This window comes from Plecotus auritus (assembly GCF_963455305.1).
Source record: "Plecotus auritus genome assembly, chromosome: 4".
Taxonomy (NCBI): Eukaryota; Metazoa; Chordata; class Mammalia; order Chiroptera; family Vespertilionidae; genus Plecotus; species Plecotus auritus.
Window position 1 is genome coordinate 111,980,579 of NC_137775.1, and position 21,918 is coordinate 112,002,496.

General features: G+C 39.6%; 1 protein-coding gene across 3 annotated transcripts in view; it reads right to left on the reverse strand.

The window, feature by feature from the left end:
• Positions 1-21,918, reverse strand: part of SAMTOR (S-adenosylmethionine sensor upstream of mTORC1) — a 142,561-nt gene that overhangs the window by 13,954 nt on the left and 106,689 nt on the right. For all 3 annotated transcript variants that reach the window (XM_080663769.1, XM_080663768.1, XM_080663770.1), the window contains one exon: positions 6,080-6,194. In XM_080663769.1, coding sequence (XP_080519895.1) covers positions 6,080-6,194 — 115 coding nt within the window. The remainder of the gene's footprint in view (positions 1-6,079; positions 6,195-21,918) is intronic.

Sequence of the window (21,918 nt, forward strand, 5' to 3'; positions counted from 1 at the left end):
CATCTGTGGCTTTTTCTTTTTCTTTGGTGATGGTGGCTGCTTGACAGCAGTGCTACCCTTTGCACCATTTTTCCACTGTCTCTATCCCTGGGCTCAGCATCAATGTGCACCAGCCTCCGGTCCACAGAGAGGAGGCTGCAACCCTACTGCACTGCTCTATCACCTGCTGGGGATTCCGCAATTGCTGGACTGCTTCTGCAGCTCCCTTCTCTGTTCTTCCTGCCCCCATGCCTCTCCTGCTCACTTTTACAGCCCACCTTCACATGACTTAGAGTGCGGTCACTCAGACATTTCATATTGATCAGGGAATCCTTTCATGAATTACAGTTGTCCAGCCTGCTGTGTCTTTAAGAGAGGAGACTAAGAGGTTTTCTCATGCTGCCATGATGCTGACATCACTCTCAATTTTCCCTTATTTTTTTTCATCTTAATATATTTTTTATCAGTTTCAGAGAGGAAGGCAGGAGAGATAGAAACATCAATGATGAGAATCATTGATTGGCTGCCTCCTGCATGCTCACATTAGGATGGAGCCCACAACCCGGAAATGTGTCCAGTCTGGGAATTGAACCGCAACAGTGATTCATAGGTTGACACTCAACAACTGAGCCATGGCTGGCTGGGCTCAGTTTCCCTTCTTTTTTTGCGTTTTCCTATTTCATTTCATTTAGATCAGATTTCTGCTCTGATTTTTATTATTTTCTTTCTTGTACTTTGGATTTAGTGTGTGTTTTTCTAGTTGGAAAACTGATCTCATTGCATTGAGATTTTCCATATCCTATCTAATAAAGAGGGAATATGCAAATTGACTGTCACGTCATAAAAAGCTGGCTGCGCCCGCAGCAGAGGCCGAGTTCCCGTAACAAGCAATCAGCAGGGACCTGAGGCTGCACCCCCCGCCTGGTGGGGCTTGACAGGGGACCTCAAGCCCTGCCCCCCACCCCGGCGCCAGGCTGGGGGACCTCAAGCCACACCCCCCGCCTGGCAGGGCTTGACGGGGGACCTCAGGCCGCATCCCCTGCCCAGCAGGGCTTGATAGGGGTCCTCAGGCCAGATCCCCTGCCCAGCAGAGCTTGATTGGGGACCTCAGGCTGCACCCCTCACCCTGCAGGGCTTGACAGGGGACCTCAGGCCACGCCCCATGCCCTGGCACTGGGCCAGGGGACCTGAGGCCACGTCCCACACCCTGGCACCAGGCCGTGGGACTTGAGGCCGCGCCCCTCGCCTGGCGGGGCTTGACAGGGGACCTCAGGCCATGCCCCCTGCCCAACGGGGCTTGACAGGGGAACTCAGGACACACCCCCCACCTAGCGTGGCTTGATGGGGACCTCAGGCCACGCCCCCCCGCCCTGGTGCTAGGCTGGGGGACCTCAGGCCATGCATCCCGCCCAGTGGGGCTTGATGGGGACCTCAAGGCGTGGCCCCTGCCCCGGCCTGGGGGACCTCAGGCCACATACCCCACCCTGGCGCTGGGCCAGGGGACCTGAGGCTGTGCCCCCCCGCCAGGGGGTGGGGCCGGCCAGGTCTGGATCTAGCGGCTAGCCCAATGGGGGTGGGGCCAGCCAGGTCTGGGTCTCACGCGATTTCAAGGCACATGTGGGTAGGTGGGGACTTGACTCTGGTTCCCGTGGTGTGCCCTAGACTCTGACAGGAGGATGATTTTCATATACATTTTACTAATTTTCTTTCATCTCTGACACTTCTATTATAGAGAAAGGGCAAATAGCAATATTAAAATATTTCCTCTAATTAATTCCCTTTTAATGTGCACAAATTCCGTGCACCGAGTCACTAGTTTTCTAATAAAGGTATTTAGTACTGAAAAGTTTCCACTAAGTACTACTTTAATGATTTCCTCGGGATGTTAGTATTTTATGCTTCTGTTTATCTTCATTCCAAAATGTAGTCCAATTATCCTGGTGAGTTCTTTGACTGGTGTTATCAATTGTTCTATCAATTATTGAGGAAAGGGTATTAAAATCTCAAACTATAATTTTATAAATATCGACTAGAGGCCTGGTGCACGAAATTTGTGCATGGGTGTGTGTGTGTGTCCCTCAGCCCAGCCTGCACCCTCTCCAATCTGGGACCCCTTGAGGGATGTCCAACTGCCTGTTTAGGCCTGATCCCAGTAGGATATCACTCTTTGAGGTGTCTCAGTAGGATCGGGCCTAAACGGGCAGTTGGACATCCCTCTCACAATCCAGGACTGCTGGCTCCCAACTGCTCGCCTGCCTGCCTTCCTGATTGCCCCTAACCGCTTCTGCCTGCCAGCCTGATTGATGCCTAACTGCTTCCCTGCCAGCCTGTTTGCCCCTAACTGCCCTCCCCTGCAGGCCTGGTCACCCCTAACTGCCCTCCCATACAGGCTTGGTCACCCCTAACTGCCCTCCCCTGCAGACCTGGTCCCCCCAACTGCTCTCCCCTGCAGGCCTGGGTCCCCCCAACTGCTCTCCCCTGCAGGCCTGGTCACCCCCAACTGCTCTCCCCTGCAGGCCTGGGTCCCCCCCAACTGCCCTTCCCTGCAGGCCTGGTCGCCCCTAACTTCCCTCCTCTGCCAGCCTGGTCACCCTAACTGCCCTCCCCTGAAGGCTTGATCGCCCCCAACTGCCCTCCCTTGCAGGCCTGGTCCCTCCCAGCTGCCCTCCCTGCTGGCCATCTTGTGGCGGCCATCTTTGACCACATGGGGGCAGCCATCTTGTGTATTGGAGTGATGGTCAATTTGCATATTACTCTTTTATTAGATAGGCTTTTTCCTTACTATTTTTGGTTTGTGTATTTTGAAGCTGTTATCAGGTGCCTCAATGTTTAGGATTGGTTTGTACTCTGGATGAATTAACCCTTTTATCATTTTGAAATGACCATCTTCATTGCTATTAATATTCTTTATTCTGAAATCCACTTTGTCTGCTTATAATATAGCCATACCAGCTTTCTTTTACCCATTCTCCTGCTTTCAGTCTATTTGTGTGTTTATAATTGAAGTGCATTTCTTATAGGCAGCATACATTTGGGTAATGAATGCTTTTTTATTCAATCTGACAATCTCTGCCTTTTAATTGAGGTATTTATGCTGTAGCTTTAAGGTGATTATGGATACTCTTAGGTTTAAGTCTATAACCTTGCTATTTATTTTCTATTTGTGGCATCTGTTCATTGTTTCCTTTCTTTCCTTTTTTTGCATCTTTGTAATTAATTGAATTTTTTATGATTCCAATTTATCTCCTTTGCTGGCTCATTAGCTTTAGGATTTATAGTGTACATCTTTAATATACTATAGTATACCTTCAAATAATATTTCATGTATAAGAACCTTAAAATAGTATATTTCCATTTTCCCTTTCTCATTCTTTGTGCTACTGTTGTCATATATTTTATTTTTACATACATTATAAACCTCCCTCTGTATTATTTTTGTATAAATGGTTATATTAGTTTGCTATAGCTGCCATAACAAAAACTGGGTGGCTTAAATAACAGAAATGTATTATGTCATAGTTCTAACAGTTAGAAGTCAGTAATCAAGCTGACTGCAGGGTTGGTCCTTCTAAGGATTGTGAGGAAGAATCTGTTCCATGCCCTACTCCTAGCTTCTGTTTGTTTGCTGGCAATCTTTGGTGTTAACTTGTAGATGCATCATCCCACTGCCTTCATCTTCACAACATATTCTTCCTATGTGTGTATTTCTATGTCAAAATTTCTTTTTGTAAGTACACACAGTCATATTGAATTAGGGCCTACCCTAATGACCTAATTTTAACTTGATTACCTCTGAAAAGACCCTATCTTCTAAATAAAGTCGCACACCAGGGGTTACAACTCTTTCACATCTTTTTGGGGGACAGAATTTAACCCATAACAATGGCCAGTTACCTTTTAAAGACCTTATATAATTAAAAAATTGTATCTTTTTTTACCACCTATGAAGTTATTCCTTCCTGTACTCTTCATTTTTGTGTGTAAATCCGTATCTCCATCTGGCTGAAGCACTTCTTTAATATTTCTTATAATGCAAGCTTGCTGATGGTCTTCAATTCTTTCAGCTTTTGTGTGTTTGAAAAAAAAATCTTTATTTTGTCTTCATTTTGAACAATATTTTCTCTGGATTTGGGATTCTAGGTGACAGATTTTTATCTTGTAGTCCTCTAACATGTCTTTTTTCCAGAGTGGCTATTTCCAGCCTGTGTGAGTGCCAAGCACTACAACCTCTAGTCCTTTCAGGTGGTGCTTCCTCCAGTCTCATGTAGTTTTCTGCACACATTGATCAGTACTCAGCTGTGTACTGAAGGAGGACTCTGCAGACCTTGGAGTCTTCCCTCTGTGCAGCCCTCATTTCTTTGGTACTCTGCCCTGGGAACCCTAGCTGTTTTGGTCTGCTAGGACTCTCAGCTCCTTCTCCACAACTCAGGGGGATCAGCTGGATTCTGATCATCTCTTTGTGCCATGTCCTGAAAATGATCTGAAAGCTATATACTGGTGCAATTTTAGGGCTCATATAATTTGTTTCAGTCCCTTGGGGATCATTGTCCTTTATTATCTAACACTGTCTAATGTCTTATAAATTATTTTGAATATTTTGTTCACGTTTTTATTGCCTAAGGCAGGGGGAAAAAGGATCACTCTGGTCCCTGTTACTTCATCTTGGCTGGAAGAGTAAGTCTCTTCCTTTTAATTATAGGGTTCTGAAACTGTGGAAGTCTGATTCTACTACTAAACTTACGTATAGCAGTTGTTTTGCCTTCCCTAATGATTTTACAGTTGAAAGTTTATAGCCCCATCTGTAAACAAATAAAATATTTTAAGAATAATATTTAAGCCTGAGGTTCAGATCAAATGGTTGTCATGTCCCAGCAGTCCCTGAAGGACATCTCTAATACTAGAATGTGTCTTGAAGAAGGAAGGCGAGAGTCACCTGCTCTTTAAAACTATGGCTCCTGATAGCACCTGCAGTGAAAAGCTAAGAAGAGCTATTTTAATATAAAGCAAACATTTGTCTATCTTTAGGAAGTAGAGATAACACTAACGGTTTTAGAATTTCCTTGTTTCTCAATGTTACTCATAGAGATCTAATCATCAAAATTAAAAACCCATACAAAAGTTAAATCTTCAATTACAAACATTTCAATAATGATAGAAAACATTTCTTTAGCACAGGTGTTTTTCTAGGTGCTTTAAATATTTTTCCTCAAGTAACCATTATAACAAACTTGTAAAGTATAATCCATTACTAACCCCATTATACAGATGAGAAAACTGAAGCTCAGAGATTCAAACCCAGGTTGAACATAAGATTAGATTCTTTTATTCAAAAAACAAAATGGGAGACATCTGTAATACTGTCAACAGTTAAAAAAAAAAGGGGGGGGGGTACTTAATATACCAGGCATGTTTCTAGGTGCTGAGAACATAGTAGTGAGAAGGAAAAAAAAAAAAAATCCCTAAGTCAAAGAATTTGTATTCTAACACGTATTCTCTTTATAAAAACAAAAAGTTAATTTGTAATTTTTTTTTGCCTGGTGTTGTATCAAAAGTAAAATGGAAAACATTATAAATTTATTTCACTAAAAAAATTCTCCTGTTAAAAGTAGAGGATACATTCTATGTAAAAGTAAGCAGTTTCATTTACTAATAAGTACATATAGTGGGATTAAATAAAGTTTTGGCTAATTCCAAAGCCCTTGCTATTTCCACTATTCCATAATGGCTCCACATCACAATACATTTCAGAAAGAGATGCATTAAAAAAATAAATCAATCAAAATCCCAAACACTACAGCTATCTGAAAATCTGTGCAATTTACTAAAGATTCTTGATTGCAAAAATGATAAACAGGGAATAAAAATTGAGAAAATAAATACAAATATGGTATAGGTCAAGAAAATGTTGGTTAACTAAATGCTAAAAAATTTTAATTGAATATATATTTATTTTTGAGTGAAAAAAATCATCAACATGTACACACTAAATATATTTTATATTATTTGATATTTCAAAAATGTAAAGACAATGCTTTTCCTTTGCAAATATGCATGTAAAATATTCAAGTCTCAAAACAAAACAAAACATAACTATACATACCTCTACGGCAGGTACAATGTCTATGCCTACAGTTAGAAATTCTTCAAACTTCATAAATGGGTTAAAGCAGCTGCCAACATCAAGTAATCTGATCTTCCCTGAGGTTTGTAGCAACCTAAAAACAGATTATTTTGTCTTATAACAAGCAAAATAAAAATAAATTATAAGAAAAATTCAAACATCTGAAAATTAAAAAGTTCATATAGATTTTTAGCTTTCTTTTTGGTCTTCAGATTCCTTTAACACATTTAAAAATTATTGAGGACCTTAAAGAGTTTTTGTTTATGTGGGTTATACCTATCAATATCATATTTGAAAAAAAATATATTTGAAATTAAAGCCAAATAGTTTAAAAAACACTTATTTATATAACAATAAACCTATTGTATATGATATTGTAAATTTCATATTTGTAATAAAAAATATAGGTTAGAAAGACAGTAAAAAGTGAGGCATTAGTTTACATTTATTCAAGTCTCTTTAATGTTTGGCTTAATAGTAGATTGATGAATTCTCATATTTGCTTTTGTATTCAAGCTGTTCCAACATCACATGCCATGTAGTCTCTAGAAAAACCTACACTCTACACTCATAAAACTGAGAGTAAAAAAGGCATTTGACATTTTAGTATTACTGTGAAAATAATTTTTCCTCCATAGACACCCTAGAAGGTTCCTTAGATTTCCAGACCACACTTTGAAAACTATCACTGTAGATGAAAGAATCCATTTACAAATCATTTCTCAGTAGTAAATACAACAATGTCTTTGTACTTTAATTTGTTTCAATGACTTAAAAGGATCAAAGAGAAAAGCATAAACAGAACAGTATTAAGTTATAAAATTTTTTTTGTTTTATTTTTATTTAAGAGCTCTCTTCATGTCCAAACACAGTAGGAAAAAATGAAGGCAAGTAAAACCAGAAATGACCATATATTAAAGTTAGCCAAATGCATCAAATATTGATAGCAGCAAGGATGAAGGAAAACAGTGGATTTTGTTGGCCTAAAGCCTATAATCCTAATATTCAGACAATATAGCAATAATAAAAATCAACTTCAGACATATGTCATTTAACTGACTTAAAATAATTTTCTTTAAAAAACACAATCCCGGCTCCTTAAATTCTACAGAGCAGAGAGAACCTGTCCAGCTTCTCTCCTTTATACATTAGTAGAGGCCTGGTGCACTAATTCATGCATCAGTGGGGTCCCTCGGCCTGGCCTGCGGGATCGGGCCGAAACCAACTCTCCAACATCCTCTGAGGGGTCCCAGATTGCAAGAGGGCACAGGCCAGGCCGAAGGATCCCACCGATGTACCATCAGGGCTGGGGAGAGACGCGGGAGGCTGGACAGCCGGTGAGGGACCGTGGGAGGGCTCCAGGGTGTGGCGCGTCCAGCCCGTCTCATGCAGTCCCAACTGGCCGGACCCCAGCAGCAAGCTAACCTACTGGTCGGAGCGTCTGCCCCCTGGTGGTCAGTGCACGTCATAGCGACTGGTTGACCGGTCAACTGTCTGCCCCCTGGTGGTCAGTACACGTCATAGTGAGCAGTTGAGTGGCCTTAGCATATCATTAGCATATTACGCTTTGATTGGTTGAACACTTAGTATATATTAGGCTTTTATTATATAGGATTATTACCTTAGGGTCCATTAGGAAGGTGTTAACTTACAAACAGTAGGCTAAGCTCCTGGAAAAGGCACTAAATCAAAATACTATAAAGTTGATTTCCCCCCAAAAAATGCATGCACTATGTGTACGATTACATTTTCTTGTTGTTAATCCTCACTGGAAGATATTTTTCCATTGCTTTTCAGAGAGAAAGAAGAAGGCGGGGATGGGTGGGCAGAGAGGGAGAGAAACATTGATGTGAAAGAGACACACTGATTGATTGATTGTTTGACTCACGTACATGCCCCGACCTGGGGCAGGGAGTGAACCCACAACCCTCAAGTGTGCAGGCCAATGCTCTAACCACTGAGCCCCACCGTCCAGGGCTGTAAGGGTTATAGTTTTAATCAAATGTGGATGTCCCAACATTTTATAAAAATGACCACAATCACCATTTGATTATAAATAAACTATATAGGACCTGTCTGATGTAGTACACATCACTGTATAGTACCATAAAAACAATATATATCAATTAAAGTATTTTTGTTAATAAAATTTAAGAATTCCTCTGAAAAGGGGCTATGAGGGCATAAGGAAACAGCACTTCACTGAAGAAGGAGGGGCTTTATTTTCTATGTGTATAAAAAAACTCAATAATATTGAATGTGACCTCCATATGAATATTAGTTTTTGCAAAGAATAGCTACAAACTCCCACTCTCTCAGTGAAAAGAGCTGCTCCTAGGGATTAAGAGGTAATTTTCTGCACTGCAGCCAATTTGGAAGCAGATTATTATTTGTATGGGTAATACCCATACAAATAATAATTTGTAAAGTTGAATTAAGTTTAGTGATACTTGAACTACAACAGTACTTTACTTCCAGTGAAGAAAGAGGACTGCAAACTTCTGTGGCATAGGGTCCAAATTGCTAAACAGAGCAAAAGACCAGTAGATAGGGGCCACAGAAATGTCTGGCATATGGCTGACATTTGCTGCTGAATTAACACAAATTTGAATACCCAAATGGTAACCAGTTAGGATAAATTAGAATCTATAACAATATGTAATACTATATACACTACTAGATTGTCATTCTATTTCTTACTTGGGATTATAGTTAAAAATGAGAGTTCTGGCATTAGAGAAACTGGCATCAAATCCTTTACTTGTAATGTGGGGACAATAATGGTACTCACACTTAAAAGTTGTTTTCAGGATTAAATGAGATAATGCATTTACACTACTTGACCCAATATCTGGTCCATGGTAAGTGTTCAAAACATGCTAAATATTATTACTAGTTGTTAAAATCATTTTATAGATAAAACCGTTTTGTGGTTCATTTACTAATGATCTTCCTGAGCACAATAAAAGCAGAATTTGCCTCACACTAAATTCTATACCAGTAAACTGGTTAGCAAAAATTTTCTGATAGTCTTGATTTTTAAAAGTGCATCTTATAAATGAAATTTTCTATGTAGATGGAGTATTTTAATCATTCAACGTAATTCAACATCATGATACAATCACCAATAACTTAATATCATGGACTAACCTAATAACATTAATTCTTAGTAATATATTACTAAGAATTCTTAGTCCATTTCAAAGTCTTTGGTTTAGCTCCTAAATTTTCTATTTGTACCAAACATATATCTACAGTTTAAAGACAAATTACAGCCCTAGCGGAGCTGGTCTGGCTCAGTGGATAGAGTGCTGGCCTGCAGACTGAAGGGTCCCAGGTTTGATCTGCTCAAGGGCACATGCCAGGGTTTTGGCTTGATCTCCAGTGGGGAGCATGCAGGAGGTAGCCAATCAATGATTCTCTCTCATCACTGATGTTTCTATCTCGCTCTCCCTTCCTCTCTGAAATCAATAAAAATAAATAAATAAAATAAAGACTAATTACAAAGTAAACAAAGTAATTAGCACCAAGGCCAATAGATCACTACCTGCACTCTGGAAGCAAGACCCTCCCTGATAACATCCACTACCCCTATCTGTAATTGTATTCACTAACGGACTTAAATGATAATGGTGTCCTTTTATAGTCTTACTACCTATGACTGAATGTTTAAATAATACAGTTTAGCTTTACACACTATACATTTGCTTTTGTGACTTTCTTTTTTCATTTAATATTAATTTTGTGAAAGTCATATGTGTTTCTATTCATTAATTGCTGTTAATTTACGTTCATTGCTATAAGTAGTACCTTTATTTAACACATCCCATTGGGATTTTGATTACAGAGGCATTGAGTCTAAAGACCATTTGGGGAGAATTAATATCTTTACAATATTTAATTTTCCAGTTCACAGAAATGGCATAATTGTCCATCTGTTTAGGTTTTCTTTTAAATTGTCTTCCAATAACTTCATCATTTTCTCTTGAATGGTTACATATCTTTTGCTGGCATTATGTCATTTTATGCTATTATTGCTTCCCCCCCTATGGATAAACTTATTAAAATTTCATTTTTTATTGTTGGTTACAGAAATGGAATTGATTTTTATATAATGATTTTATATCCAGCAAATTTAATAAGTTCCTGCCAGGGCCGGTTTGGCTCAGTGGATGGAGCGTCGGCCTGCGGACTGAGGGGTCCCGGGTTTGGTTCCGGTCAGGGGCATGTGCCTTGGTTGCGGGCACATCCCCAGTGGGAGGTGTGCAGGAGGCAGCTGGTCGATGTTTCTCTCTCATCGATGTTTCTGGCTTTCTGTCCTTCTCCCTTCCTCTCTGCGAAATATCAATAAAATATATTTTAAAAAAAAATTTAATAAGTTCCTGTTACCTCAACTGATTAACTGTGTATTATTTTGGGTATTCTAATCTAGATATATAATTATACAGTCTATGAAAAATGACATTTATATTTTTCCTTTCCTGTCTATCCACACATCCAAACTTCCACCTACTTTTTGCTTCACTGCTTTGCCCAGGACTTCTAATACAATGTTCAACAGAATACAAGCAATCACTGCTATTTTGTTCCTACTCTCTCTCAGAGAAATCATTCCAATGTTTTACCATTAAATATGACTGTTGTAGGTTTTGTATACTACCCTTGTTAAAGTCTGAAAAACTTTTTATATTTTGCTAGTGTTTTTTGTGTTTTTTTTTAAATTTAACACAGAGCTGTTGGATTTTATCAAATGCATTCTACTCAGCTATTCAGATAATGACTTTTCTTTTATCTGTTTATATGGTAGAGTACACTCATTAATTGTGTAGTGTTAAATGAACCTTCCATTATTGGGGAGGATCTAATTTGGTTTTGATATATTATACTTTTCTTAAGAGTATTTGTTTTATGTATGCATAAATAGTAGTGGTAGTTACTGAAACATGGCACCTAAAGGATACATAGGCCTAGGCTTCTGGTCACATTTGTCAACAGATCAGCACATAACTTGGATTTATGTGTTTTTCTTTATAAAGATATTTTATTTAGTATATATATTATGATGCTTTAACACTGAATTCACAGCCAATACCACTAGAGCTCTTGTCTAAAGGAAGTTTATCTAACACTGGTATTTTCTCTGTAAGGCGTTTATTAATAGCACCTGTGCTTAATACACTAGCAGGGGTGGGCAAACTTTTTGACTCGAGGGCCACAATGGGTTCTTAAACTGGACCGGAGGGCCAGAACAAAAGCATGGATGGAGTGTTTGTGTGAACTAATATAAATTCAAAGTAAAGGAGCGGAGGGGAGAGCAAGAGAACCCTCCGCTCTTTCGGCTCCGCGGGCCGGATAGAACAGCCGAACGGGCCGGATCCGGCCCGCAGGCCATAGTTTGCCCACGGCTGCACTAGACAGAACTTCAACACTAAGTTTGGAGACCATTTTAAAAGTGAAATCATAAACTAAAATGCAAAAACTGTGACACTAAATAGACTGAAAATGGCCTCCGTATACAGTCACGCTCTACATGATATTTCAGTCAAAGTTTAGACTTCATCTATGACACAAATCTATCCCATAAGATTATAATGGAGCTGAAGAATTCCTATTGCCTAGTGACATCATAAAGTAGCAATGCATTACTCATTTGTTTGTAGTGATGCTCGTATAAACAAGCCTACAGTGCTGCTAGTCTTATGAAAGTAAAGCACATACTTGATAATGATAATAAACAACTGGTGCTGGTTTATGTATTTACTATAGCACACTTTTTATCATTATGTTAGAATGTACTCTTTCTACTTATAAAAAAATAGAATGGTATGTTGTATTACAATGGTAGCAGCTGACAGCAGCCTTATATGTTCGCCTTATACATCTCATGCTATTTTGTACACAAACATCCGGTACAGGCTTGAAGCCTTGGTGTGTAGTAGGCTATATCATCAAGGTTTGTATAAGTGTACTCCATGATGTTTGCACAATGAGAAAATAATCTAAGAATGCATTTATCAGAACATAATCCTGATTTTAATTGGTGCATAATAGAAGAGCTGAAATAAGAAGACAGCCTACCTTGTCTGACTTCAACTGGGAAGGTGTGTGTCAGAAAAAAAACTCTGAACATGTCCACAAATAACTCTAAAAATGCCATTAGTACCGATATTGGAATTACAAATACATTTTAGTGAGTGGGTGAATTTGCAGATATGGATTCGTGAATAATGATTGAGTGTATATATATTTTATGATGTTTGCATCTCTTCATGAGTGACCAGACTATAATTTTCCCTTCATGTACTGACTATGAAGAGTTTTATATCAAGGTCATGCTAAACTCCTAAAATGACTGTGGGAAATTTCCTTTAATTCTATTTTCAAAGATTTTTTTAACAGGGAATAACTCTGGCTAACCATGAAACGGAATTAGAATAAAATGTGCTAACAAACAGATAAAAGGAACTCATACTGACAGTTTCCTTATAAGCATATTGCAGGCATCAGCAGTTCCAGTTCCTGCTCGTACAAGAAACAGCCTTGACCATGACCTCAGTTGACGCAGATCGGCCAAATGCAGGAATTTGGCTAGCACTGACCAGTTCCAGTATGCTGACATTAAAGATCCATATCGGGGCCAGCTGCATGTTCTCAGACCCTCCTCCTGCTCTCTTTGTTCTACTTCCCCCTCCCTCCCCATAAAAATCTCTGCCTGCACTGAGATGCTGAGATGGGCTCTGGACTAGAGTCCCTCATCTACTTAAGATGCAGGTACTCAAATAAAACATTCCTTTTTTGCCAGCATCTGTCTCAAGAGTTTGGTTTTCATGGTGCAGGCAGCCAAACCTTGGTTCCAGTTCCAGTTTGTGTAAGAATATAATTCATTTTTGCTGATGAAGCCATTGGGAAATGTTGTTCTGTGAAATTTATGAGCACAAAAAACTTTGTTATACTTTTGTTATCTTTTAAGTGTCTTCAATATATATAGTTCCATTCCCCTTTTTAAATTCAGAAATTATTTGTGACTTTTCCTTTCTGAGATTTTAAATTTTAATGGTTTTAACAATTCTAACTTTTATCTCTGTTGATTTTTTTATTTCCTCCTACTCTTATCTTTATTATTTCCTTTTCACTTTTGCGGGTGGTGTGTGCTTATTTGCTGACTTATGTTTTTGAGATAGATTCTTAGTTCATTAGTTTTCAGCTTTTCTTCTTGATAATATATGCATTTAACCTACAAATTTCCCTCTAAGTGATGCTCTAGCCATATCCACAAGTGTTAATATAAAGCTTTTTTGTAAAATGTTTTTAAAAGCCTCACCCAAGGATATGCTTTCATCGATTTTTGAGAGAGAGAGAGAGAGAGAGAGAGAGAGAGAGAGAGAGAGAGAGAGAGAGAAACATCGACTGGTTGCCTGCCATATAAGCCCCAAAGGTTTCAAACCCACAACCTGGGTATGTGCCCTGACTGGGAATGGAACCCGCCATTTTTGGTTGGGTGTTGGGATAATGCTCCAACCAACTGAGCCACCCAGTCAGGGCTTTTTTGTAACATCATTTGATAAAATGTGTGTAATGCTTGCTATCTCAATTATTAAGGTGTATTAAAAATCTTCCAATGTATTTTTTAAAAAGCAGAAAAGATCTCTATAAATTGATTTGAAATGATTTTTTTATTTTTGCAAAAAGAAACGCAGTAAGGATAAACATATATAAATTAATAAAACCTCAGAGGATTTGGAAATGAAGTGGATATTTTAAGGAAGAGATGGGATGTTGAAGTACATCTTTCTTTGTAGTTTTGGCTATTTTTTATTTTTTAATAAATCTTTATTGTTCAGATTATTACAGGTGTTCCTCTTTTTTTCCCCCATAGCTCCCCTCCACCTGATTCCCCACCCCACCCCATGCCCTTAGCCCCCACCACTGTCTTCATCCATAGGTGTAAGATTTTTGTCCAATCTCTTCCCGCACCCCTCACACCCACTTCCCCCTGAGAATTGTCAGTCCACTCCCTTCCTATGTCCCTGATTCTATTATATTCACCAGTTCATTCTGTTCTTCAGATTTTTATTCACTTGATTTTTAGATTCACTTGTTGGTAGGTATGTATTTGATGTCATTTTGTTGTTCATAATTTTTATCTTTACCTTTTTCTTCTTCTTCCTCTTCTTAAAGAATACCCTTCAGCATTTCATGTAATCCTGGTTTGGTGGTGATGAACTCCTTTAGCTTTTTCTTGTCTGTGAAGCTCTTTATCTGACCTTCAACTCTGAATGATAGCTTTGCTGGGTAGAGTAATCTTGGTTGTAGGTTCTTACTGTTCATCACTTTGAATATTTCTTGCCACTCCCTTCTGACCTGCATAGTTTCTGCGGAGAAATCAGCTGACAGTAGTATGGGTGCTTCCTTGTAGGTAACTAACCGTTTTTCTCTTGCTGCTTTCAAGATTCTCTTTTTGTCTTTTGCCCTTGGCATTTTAATTATGATGTGTCTTGGTGTGGTCCTCTTTGGATTCCTCTTGTATGGGGTTCTGTGTGCTTCCTGGACTTGTAAGTCTATTTCTTTCACCAGGTAGGGAAAGTTTTCTGTCATTATTTCTTCTAATAGGTTTTCAATATTTTGCTCTCTCTCTTCTTCTGGCACCCCAAAAATTCGGATGTTGGTACGCTTAAAGTTGTCCCAGAGGCTCCTTACACTATCTTCATATTTTTGGATTCTTTTTTCTTTTTTTTTTTTTCTGGTTGGGTGTTTTTTGTTTCCTCATATTTCAGATCTTTGGTTTGATTCTTGGGGTACGCTGATCTACAGTTGAGTTTCTGTATATTCTTTATTTCAGACAGTGTATGCTTAATTTCTGATTGGTCCTTTTCCATTTTTTTGGCATTCTCATTAAGATCCTTAAAGGTCTCACTAAGTTCCTCAGAGGTTTTTAAAGATTCTTGAGTTACCTTATAAATGTGGTTTTGAACTCTATGTCATCCAGTAGTTTGCTTTCCTCCATTTCTTTCATTCGTGACATGTTTCTTTGTCTCCGCATTTTGGCTGCTTCCCTGTGTTGATGTAGTGGCCTTGTGTGGTAGGTGACCTATAGGGACCAGTAGCTCAGCCTCCCCAATCACCTGAGGTGGACGCTCTTGGTACACCCCTTTGTGGGCTGAGTGCAAAGTCTTGGTATAGTTAAGCCTTGATTGCTGTTGGTACACTGGGAGGAATTGACCTCCAGGCCAATTGGCTGTGAGGACCCGCTGTGTCTATAATGGAAGAACTGCTGCGCTGGAGACACGCTTATGGTGCAGGACTTGTTTCAGTGGGGCTTTGGTGCTCACTGAGTCTGTCTCTTGAATGTGTCACTTATGGATGTGAGGAGTTGAAATCTGGTGTCTCACACTGACCACTAGGTACACTGGCTTCTGGATCTCCAATGGGGTGCAGGTCAGCTACTGTCTGAGGCCACCCAGCAGGAGCTACAGCGAGAACTATAGTTTTCTCCTCTTTGCTTGGGGTTTGGAGGTTTTGGAGCTGTCTGACCTGGGCTGCAAGTTTGCTATGTTAAGCTGCGATAGTGCAGGCCATTCATATGCTAAAGCCGCTGCTTGGAGCTTGGGTGGGTTTGTAGGTTGTGCGGGGCAGGGTCTCAGGGCGTCACTAGGCTAGGGTGTGGCAAACCACGATGGCTGCCAGTTAGCCGGCTCTGCGTATCCGACCGCATCCCCGCGTCCCGCATCCCTGCGTCCCGCGCCCCAGCTCAGTAAACAATTATTCCTGCACGCAGCTCTGCAAGCAAGCCACCCCCACTTTCCGACCCGATGGCAGATAGACCAGCTTCTCCCCATAGGAGTTTGGGTCTCCCACATCGCCCCAGAAACTGGATTTCAGAGTAATCGGAGGCTTGTCTCCCTTCGGGTTGAAAAAGCAACACCTGCCGCCAGCCCGGATCGCGTGCCTCCGTACTTCAGCTTTTCAGTGCTTGTGCACCTCTCAATGCTCTTTTCTCTTTCCTTCTACCGTAGTTGTAGAACTTCCACTCAGCCAGCTTTCCCATGGTTCTGGGTGATAGACGTTTTGTCTTTTAGTTGTAGTTTTGAAATTGTTGTGCGAGGCAGCAGTTTAGGTGTTTACCTATGCCGCCATCTTGGATCCTTTCTGTAGTTTCGGCTTTTGAAAGTTATTTTTACATATCCAAAAAATTAAATTAAGTTACAGAAATGAGAAAAAACACAAAATAATAGGGAAAAAATAATGAATCTAGCCATATATTGAGTAACACAGGAGGAACAAAAAATTTGGTAACTTCTAGACACAGTGTGCTGACTATAATAATCTCAATGGGTGATATTTTAAGTACCAAAAGAAATCTGCAAAGAAATCCTGAATTTTACATAGTATGTTGTTTTTCTGGTACAGCCATTTAGAAATTATTTTGTATGAACTGATTGTTGAACAACTGGGGAAATAAACTAAAGTTGCTGGGAGATACAAATTTAGAATGGGGGAAAGGGGAGACAGAATCCTTTAGCGATGGACTGGAATTAGAGGATTCATATCCCAGTAACAATAAGCAGAATTTGGTCCCACATGAAAAGGAACCTGTATTCTTAGAGGAATGGCATATCTAGGGTTGAAGCAGAGAAAGCATAAGATGTGACTGGATAATCTCATACAAGAAAGTAAGGTAATGCTCAAATACTAGTGGGAATATATCAAAAGATCAGGAATTTCCACTGAACTAATTTGGGATGTTTTCCATATCACCCTATATATTAAAAGCCTAATATGCTAAGGGTCCGGCTGACCAGTGGGCCGTTCAATCAATCAAAGCGTAATATGCTAATGATACGCTAAGGCTGCTCAACCGCTCGCTATGACGTGCAATGACCACCAGGGGGCAGACAGTTGACCGGTCAACCAGTTGCTATGACATGCACTGACCACCAGGTGGCAGACACTCTGACTGGTAGGTTAGCTTGCTTCTTGGGTCTGGCTGATCAGGACTGAGCGAAATGGGCCAGATACACACTGGAGCCCTCCTGCAGTCCCTTCCCAGCTGGACAACCTCCCGCATCCCTCCCCGGCACCATTCGTGCACCAGTGGAGTCCCTCGGCCTGACTTGCGCCCTCTCGCAATCTGGGACCCCACTGGTGCATGAATTCATGCACTGGGCCTCTAGTAATGAATAATGATAGGAATGAATTATAATACATTGAATTTAAAAATCTATGAGTCCAGAGATACTTAAAATTAAAAATAGAGAGGAGGAAAAGGGGAAACTTGTTTACAGAAGAATACTTCAGCAAGACAGAAAAAAAAATCACCATTTTCAAACCAGAATAGTAAAAATGAAACAAAACGAAAAAAACAAACACAACTCCATTCTGGCATGACCATTAATGGATGCTGAAGCCACAGCAAAAAAAATGTCAAGGAACAGGAAACTCACTCAGTCTTCATGTATAACCCTACAGATTAAAGATTAAAAGTACCTTTTACAATGGAAGAATCTGGTGGACACAATGTTCGTAAAAAAAAGAAAAAATGAAATTTAACATGGCCAACAATGAGATTAACTGCCCTTTGCCCTCATAGTGATATACAAAGAACAGGACATCATCTATTTAGTATGCCTATCAAAAATGTTTAATATGGCCTGGCCAATGTTGCTCAGTGGTTGAGCATCGACCTATAAACCAGCAGATCACTGTTAGATTCCCATTCAGGGCACATGCCCGGGTTGCGGGCTCGCTCCCCAGTGTGGGGTACACAGGAGGCAGCTGATCAATGATTCTTTCTTATCAAGGATGTTTCTATCTCTCTCTCCCCTCCCTTCCTCTCTGTAATCAATAAAAATAAGTATAAAAAATGTTTAACATGAATCTAATCACAGGGAATTTTCTAGATTATGAAGCCTAAGAGATATTCAACTAAATACAATAGGTAATCTTTGAATGGCTCTTGAATCAAACAACCAACTCACAGTTATGAAGGACATTATTGTGACAATCTAGAAAAATCTGAGTAAGAACTGTGTATAATATAACTATATCAATTTCCTGAGCATAACAAAAATTGTATTGTGGCTATTATAGGCAAATGTCCCTGATTTTTGGTGATATATGCTAGAGCAGTGGTTCTCAACCTTTCTAATGCTGCAACCCTTTAGTACAGTTCCTCATGTTGTGGTGACCCCCAACCATAAAATTATTTTCGTTGCTACCTCATAACTGTAATTTTGCTACTGTTATGAATCGTAATATAAATATCTGTGTTTTCCGATGGTCTTAGGCGACCCTGCTGGCGGTTCTCAACCTGTGGTTCACGACCCACAGGTTGAGAACCGCTGCTGTAGAGCCTAAGACCATCGGAAAACACAGATATTTACATTACGATTCATAACAGTAGCAAAATTACAGTTATGAGGTAGCAACGAAAATTATTTTATGGTTGGTGGTCACCACAACATGAGGAACTATATTAAAGGGTCGTGGCATTAGAAAGGTTGAGAACCACTGTGCTACAGTATTTAGGGTTAAAGTAACTCAAATGGTCCAGAAAATAAAAAGTATACACACACACACACACACACACACACACACACACACACACACGTACACGCACATGCAAACACACAGATGTGAAGCAAAGTAGCAAAATATTAACTACTAATGAATCTTTGATGATGAATATAAGGGTATGGATTATACTACTCTTAGTCTACTTTCTCATGGACTTTTGAAATTTATCCAACTATTTTGGGAAAAACAAAACAAATCTAACACCAAACTACTATAGACTTATTGTGTGTCAGTTTTGCTTTATATGTATTGAAGCTATACTATTAGGCATATACACTGAGTGGCTAGATTATTATGATCTCTGAACACATAATAATCTGGCCACTTGGTGTATATACTATATAATAAAAGGCTAATATGCAAATTGTCCCCTCGACCAGGAGTTCGACAAGCAGGCAGGCCGGCCAACCGCCCATGTCCCCTCCCCTGGCCAGACCCCACACATGCACTAATTCAAGCACCGGGACTCTAATATATATATATATATATATATATATATATATATATATATATATATATATACACACACACATACACACACACACACACACACACACACACACACACACACACATATATATCCTATCTAATAAAAGAGTAATATGAATCACTTCAACACACAAGATGGCTGCCCCCATGTGGTCAAAGATCCTGCCCCCATGTGGACACAAGATGGCCACCACAAGATGGCCAGCAGGGGAGGGCAGTTGGGAGGGACTAGGCCTGCAAGGGAGGGCAGTTGGGGCAATCAAGCCTGCTGGAGAGAGCAGTTAGGGGTGACCCGGCCGGCAGAAAAGGGAAGTTAGGGGTGACTGGGTCTGCAGGGAAGGGCAGTTGGGAGGGAACCAGGCCTGCAGGGAAGAGCAGCTGGGGGGTACCAGGCCTGCAGGGGAGGGCAGTTAGGGGTGACCAGGCCTGCAGGGGAGGGCAGTTAGGGGCAAACAGGCTGGCAGGAGAGCAGTTAGGCATCAATCAGACTGGCAGGGGCGTGGTTAGGGGGTGATCAGGCTGGCAGGCAAAAGCGGTTAGGGGCAATTAGGATGGCAAGCAGTCGAGCAGTTGGGAGCCAACAGTCCTGGATTGTGAGAGGGATGTCCGACTGCCTGTTTAGGCCCGATCCCACTGGGATCGGGCCTAAACAGGCAGTCGGACATCCCTCGAGGGGTCCCAGATTGGAGAGGGTGCAGGCTGGGCTGAGGGACAACCCCCCACCCCCGTACACGAATTTCGTGCACCGGGCCTCTAGTATGCACACACACACACACACTGAGTGGCCAGATTATTATGCGTTCAGAGATCATAATAATCTGGCCATTCAGTGTATAAATTAAACATTTTTTTATTTTCTTATTAAGTCACACCTTTTATTGTTATGAAAACTCTCCTTTACTTATAGAACTGATATTTATTCTAAAGTCATATGTTTTGGATATGTCTCTCATAAGCAGCACAAAGTGCATTTTTAAATACAGTCTGACAATCTTTTAACTAGAGTGTTTTGATCATTTACTTTTAATGTGATTTAGTGACATATTTTGATTTAGTATCTTACTTTGCACTACCTGCTCTATATGTTCAATGTTTTCTTTTCTTCCTCCTCCATACTTTCTTTAGATTCACCTTGGGAGCTTTAAAATCACTCAGGCATTCTGATTTAATTGGTGTGGGATGGAGTCCAGGTATTAGGATTTTAAAACAGTTCCCTAAATAAGTGTATTGTATAGCCAAGGTTGAAAGCTAGTTTTAGGTTTTTCCTTTTACATTTTAATAATTCATGTTTTTCCATTTTATTGATTTGAAAATTTGGTATCCTTTTCAAAATAATGCTTTTAAGTGAATAAACATAATTACAAAGAAAGAGAGTAAAATTACATAAAGAAATACAATTATCAAAATAGTATTTTTTAAAAGTTACAATATAGTCACATGTGTTTCCTTAGTAACACATTAAATAATGAGGATCTAGCAATGAATCTAGTAAGATAATTTCAAAGTAGTGATATGAATATTTACATATATAGAAGCTATAATATAATATCTAAGTATCTATGACTCCTATAAACGAAAAAAGTCATAGATACTGAACTTTGCTACCTAAATTCATAAAAGAGGGAAATGCTACATTTTAATTAGAAGTGAATTTATAAAAAGATTATTTTTCTCATTCAAGTCCAGAAGCTCTCTAAATTCTATTTATGGGTCTAATATCATAGATTGGGACAAATGAGTAAAGAAATAACAATTGGTGGTTGCCAGAGGGAAGGGGGTGGAGGGTGAAAGGGGTCCTAATATATGGTGGCGAGAGAAGATTTAACTTTGGGTGGTGGGCACACAATGCAATAGACAGATCTTCTAACATAGAAACCCACACTTAAAACCTATATAATCATATTTACCAATGTCACGCCCAATAAATTTAATAAAAAAAAGGAAACAAAAAATCAGCAAAGAAACATCAATCCTAAATGACTCACTAGACCAGATGGAATTAATTGACATCTTCAGAACATTTCACCCCAAAGCCACAGAATATACATTCTTCTCAAGTGCACATGGGTCATTTTCAAAGATAAACCATATGTTGTGTCATAGGTAGTCTCTTCAAATTCAAGAAGATAGAAATCATATCAAGCATCTTCTCAGATCACAGTGGCATAAAACTGGAAATCAACTACAATAAAAACAATCCAAAAAACCAAACACATGGAGACTAAACAGCATGCTATTAAACAATGACTGGGTTACCAGAGAGATCAAAGAAGAAATAAAAAACATCATGGCAACAAACGACAATGAAAACACAACAATCCAAAATCTATGGGACACAGCGAAAGCAGTCTTGAGAGGGAAATTCATAGCTCTACAAGCCTACTGCAAAAAACAAGAAACAATGGTAATAAATTACCTAACCCTACAACTCAAAGAGTTAGAAAGAGAGCAACAAGAAAAGCCCAGTGTAAGCAGAAGGAAGGAAATAATAAAGATCAGAGCGGAGATAAAGAACATTGAGACCAAAAAAACAATACAAAAGATGAACAAAACCAAGAACTGGTTCTTTGAAAGGATAAACAAGACTGATGAACCTCTAGCCAGGCTCACCAAGAAGCACAGAGAGAGGACCCAAATAAACAAAATCAGAAATGAAAGAGGAGAAATAACAACAGACCCCACAGAAATACAAAGGATTGTTAAAAAATACTATGAACAACTCTATTCCAACAAACTGGACAACCTGGAGGAAATGG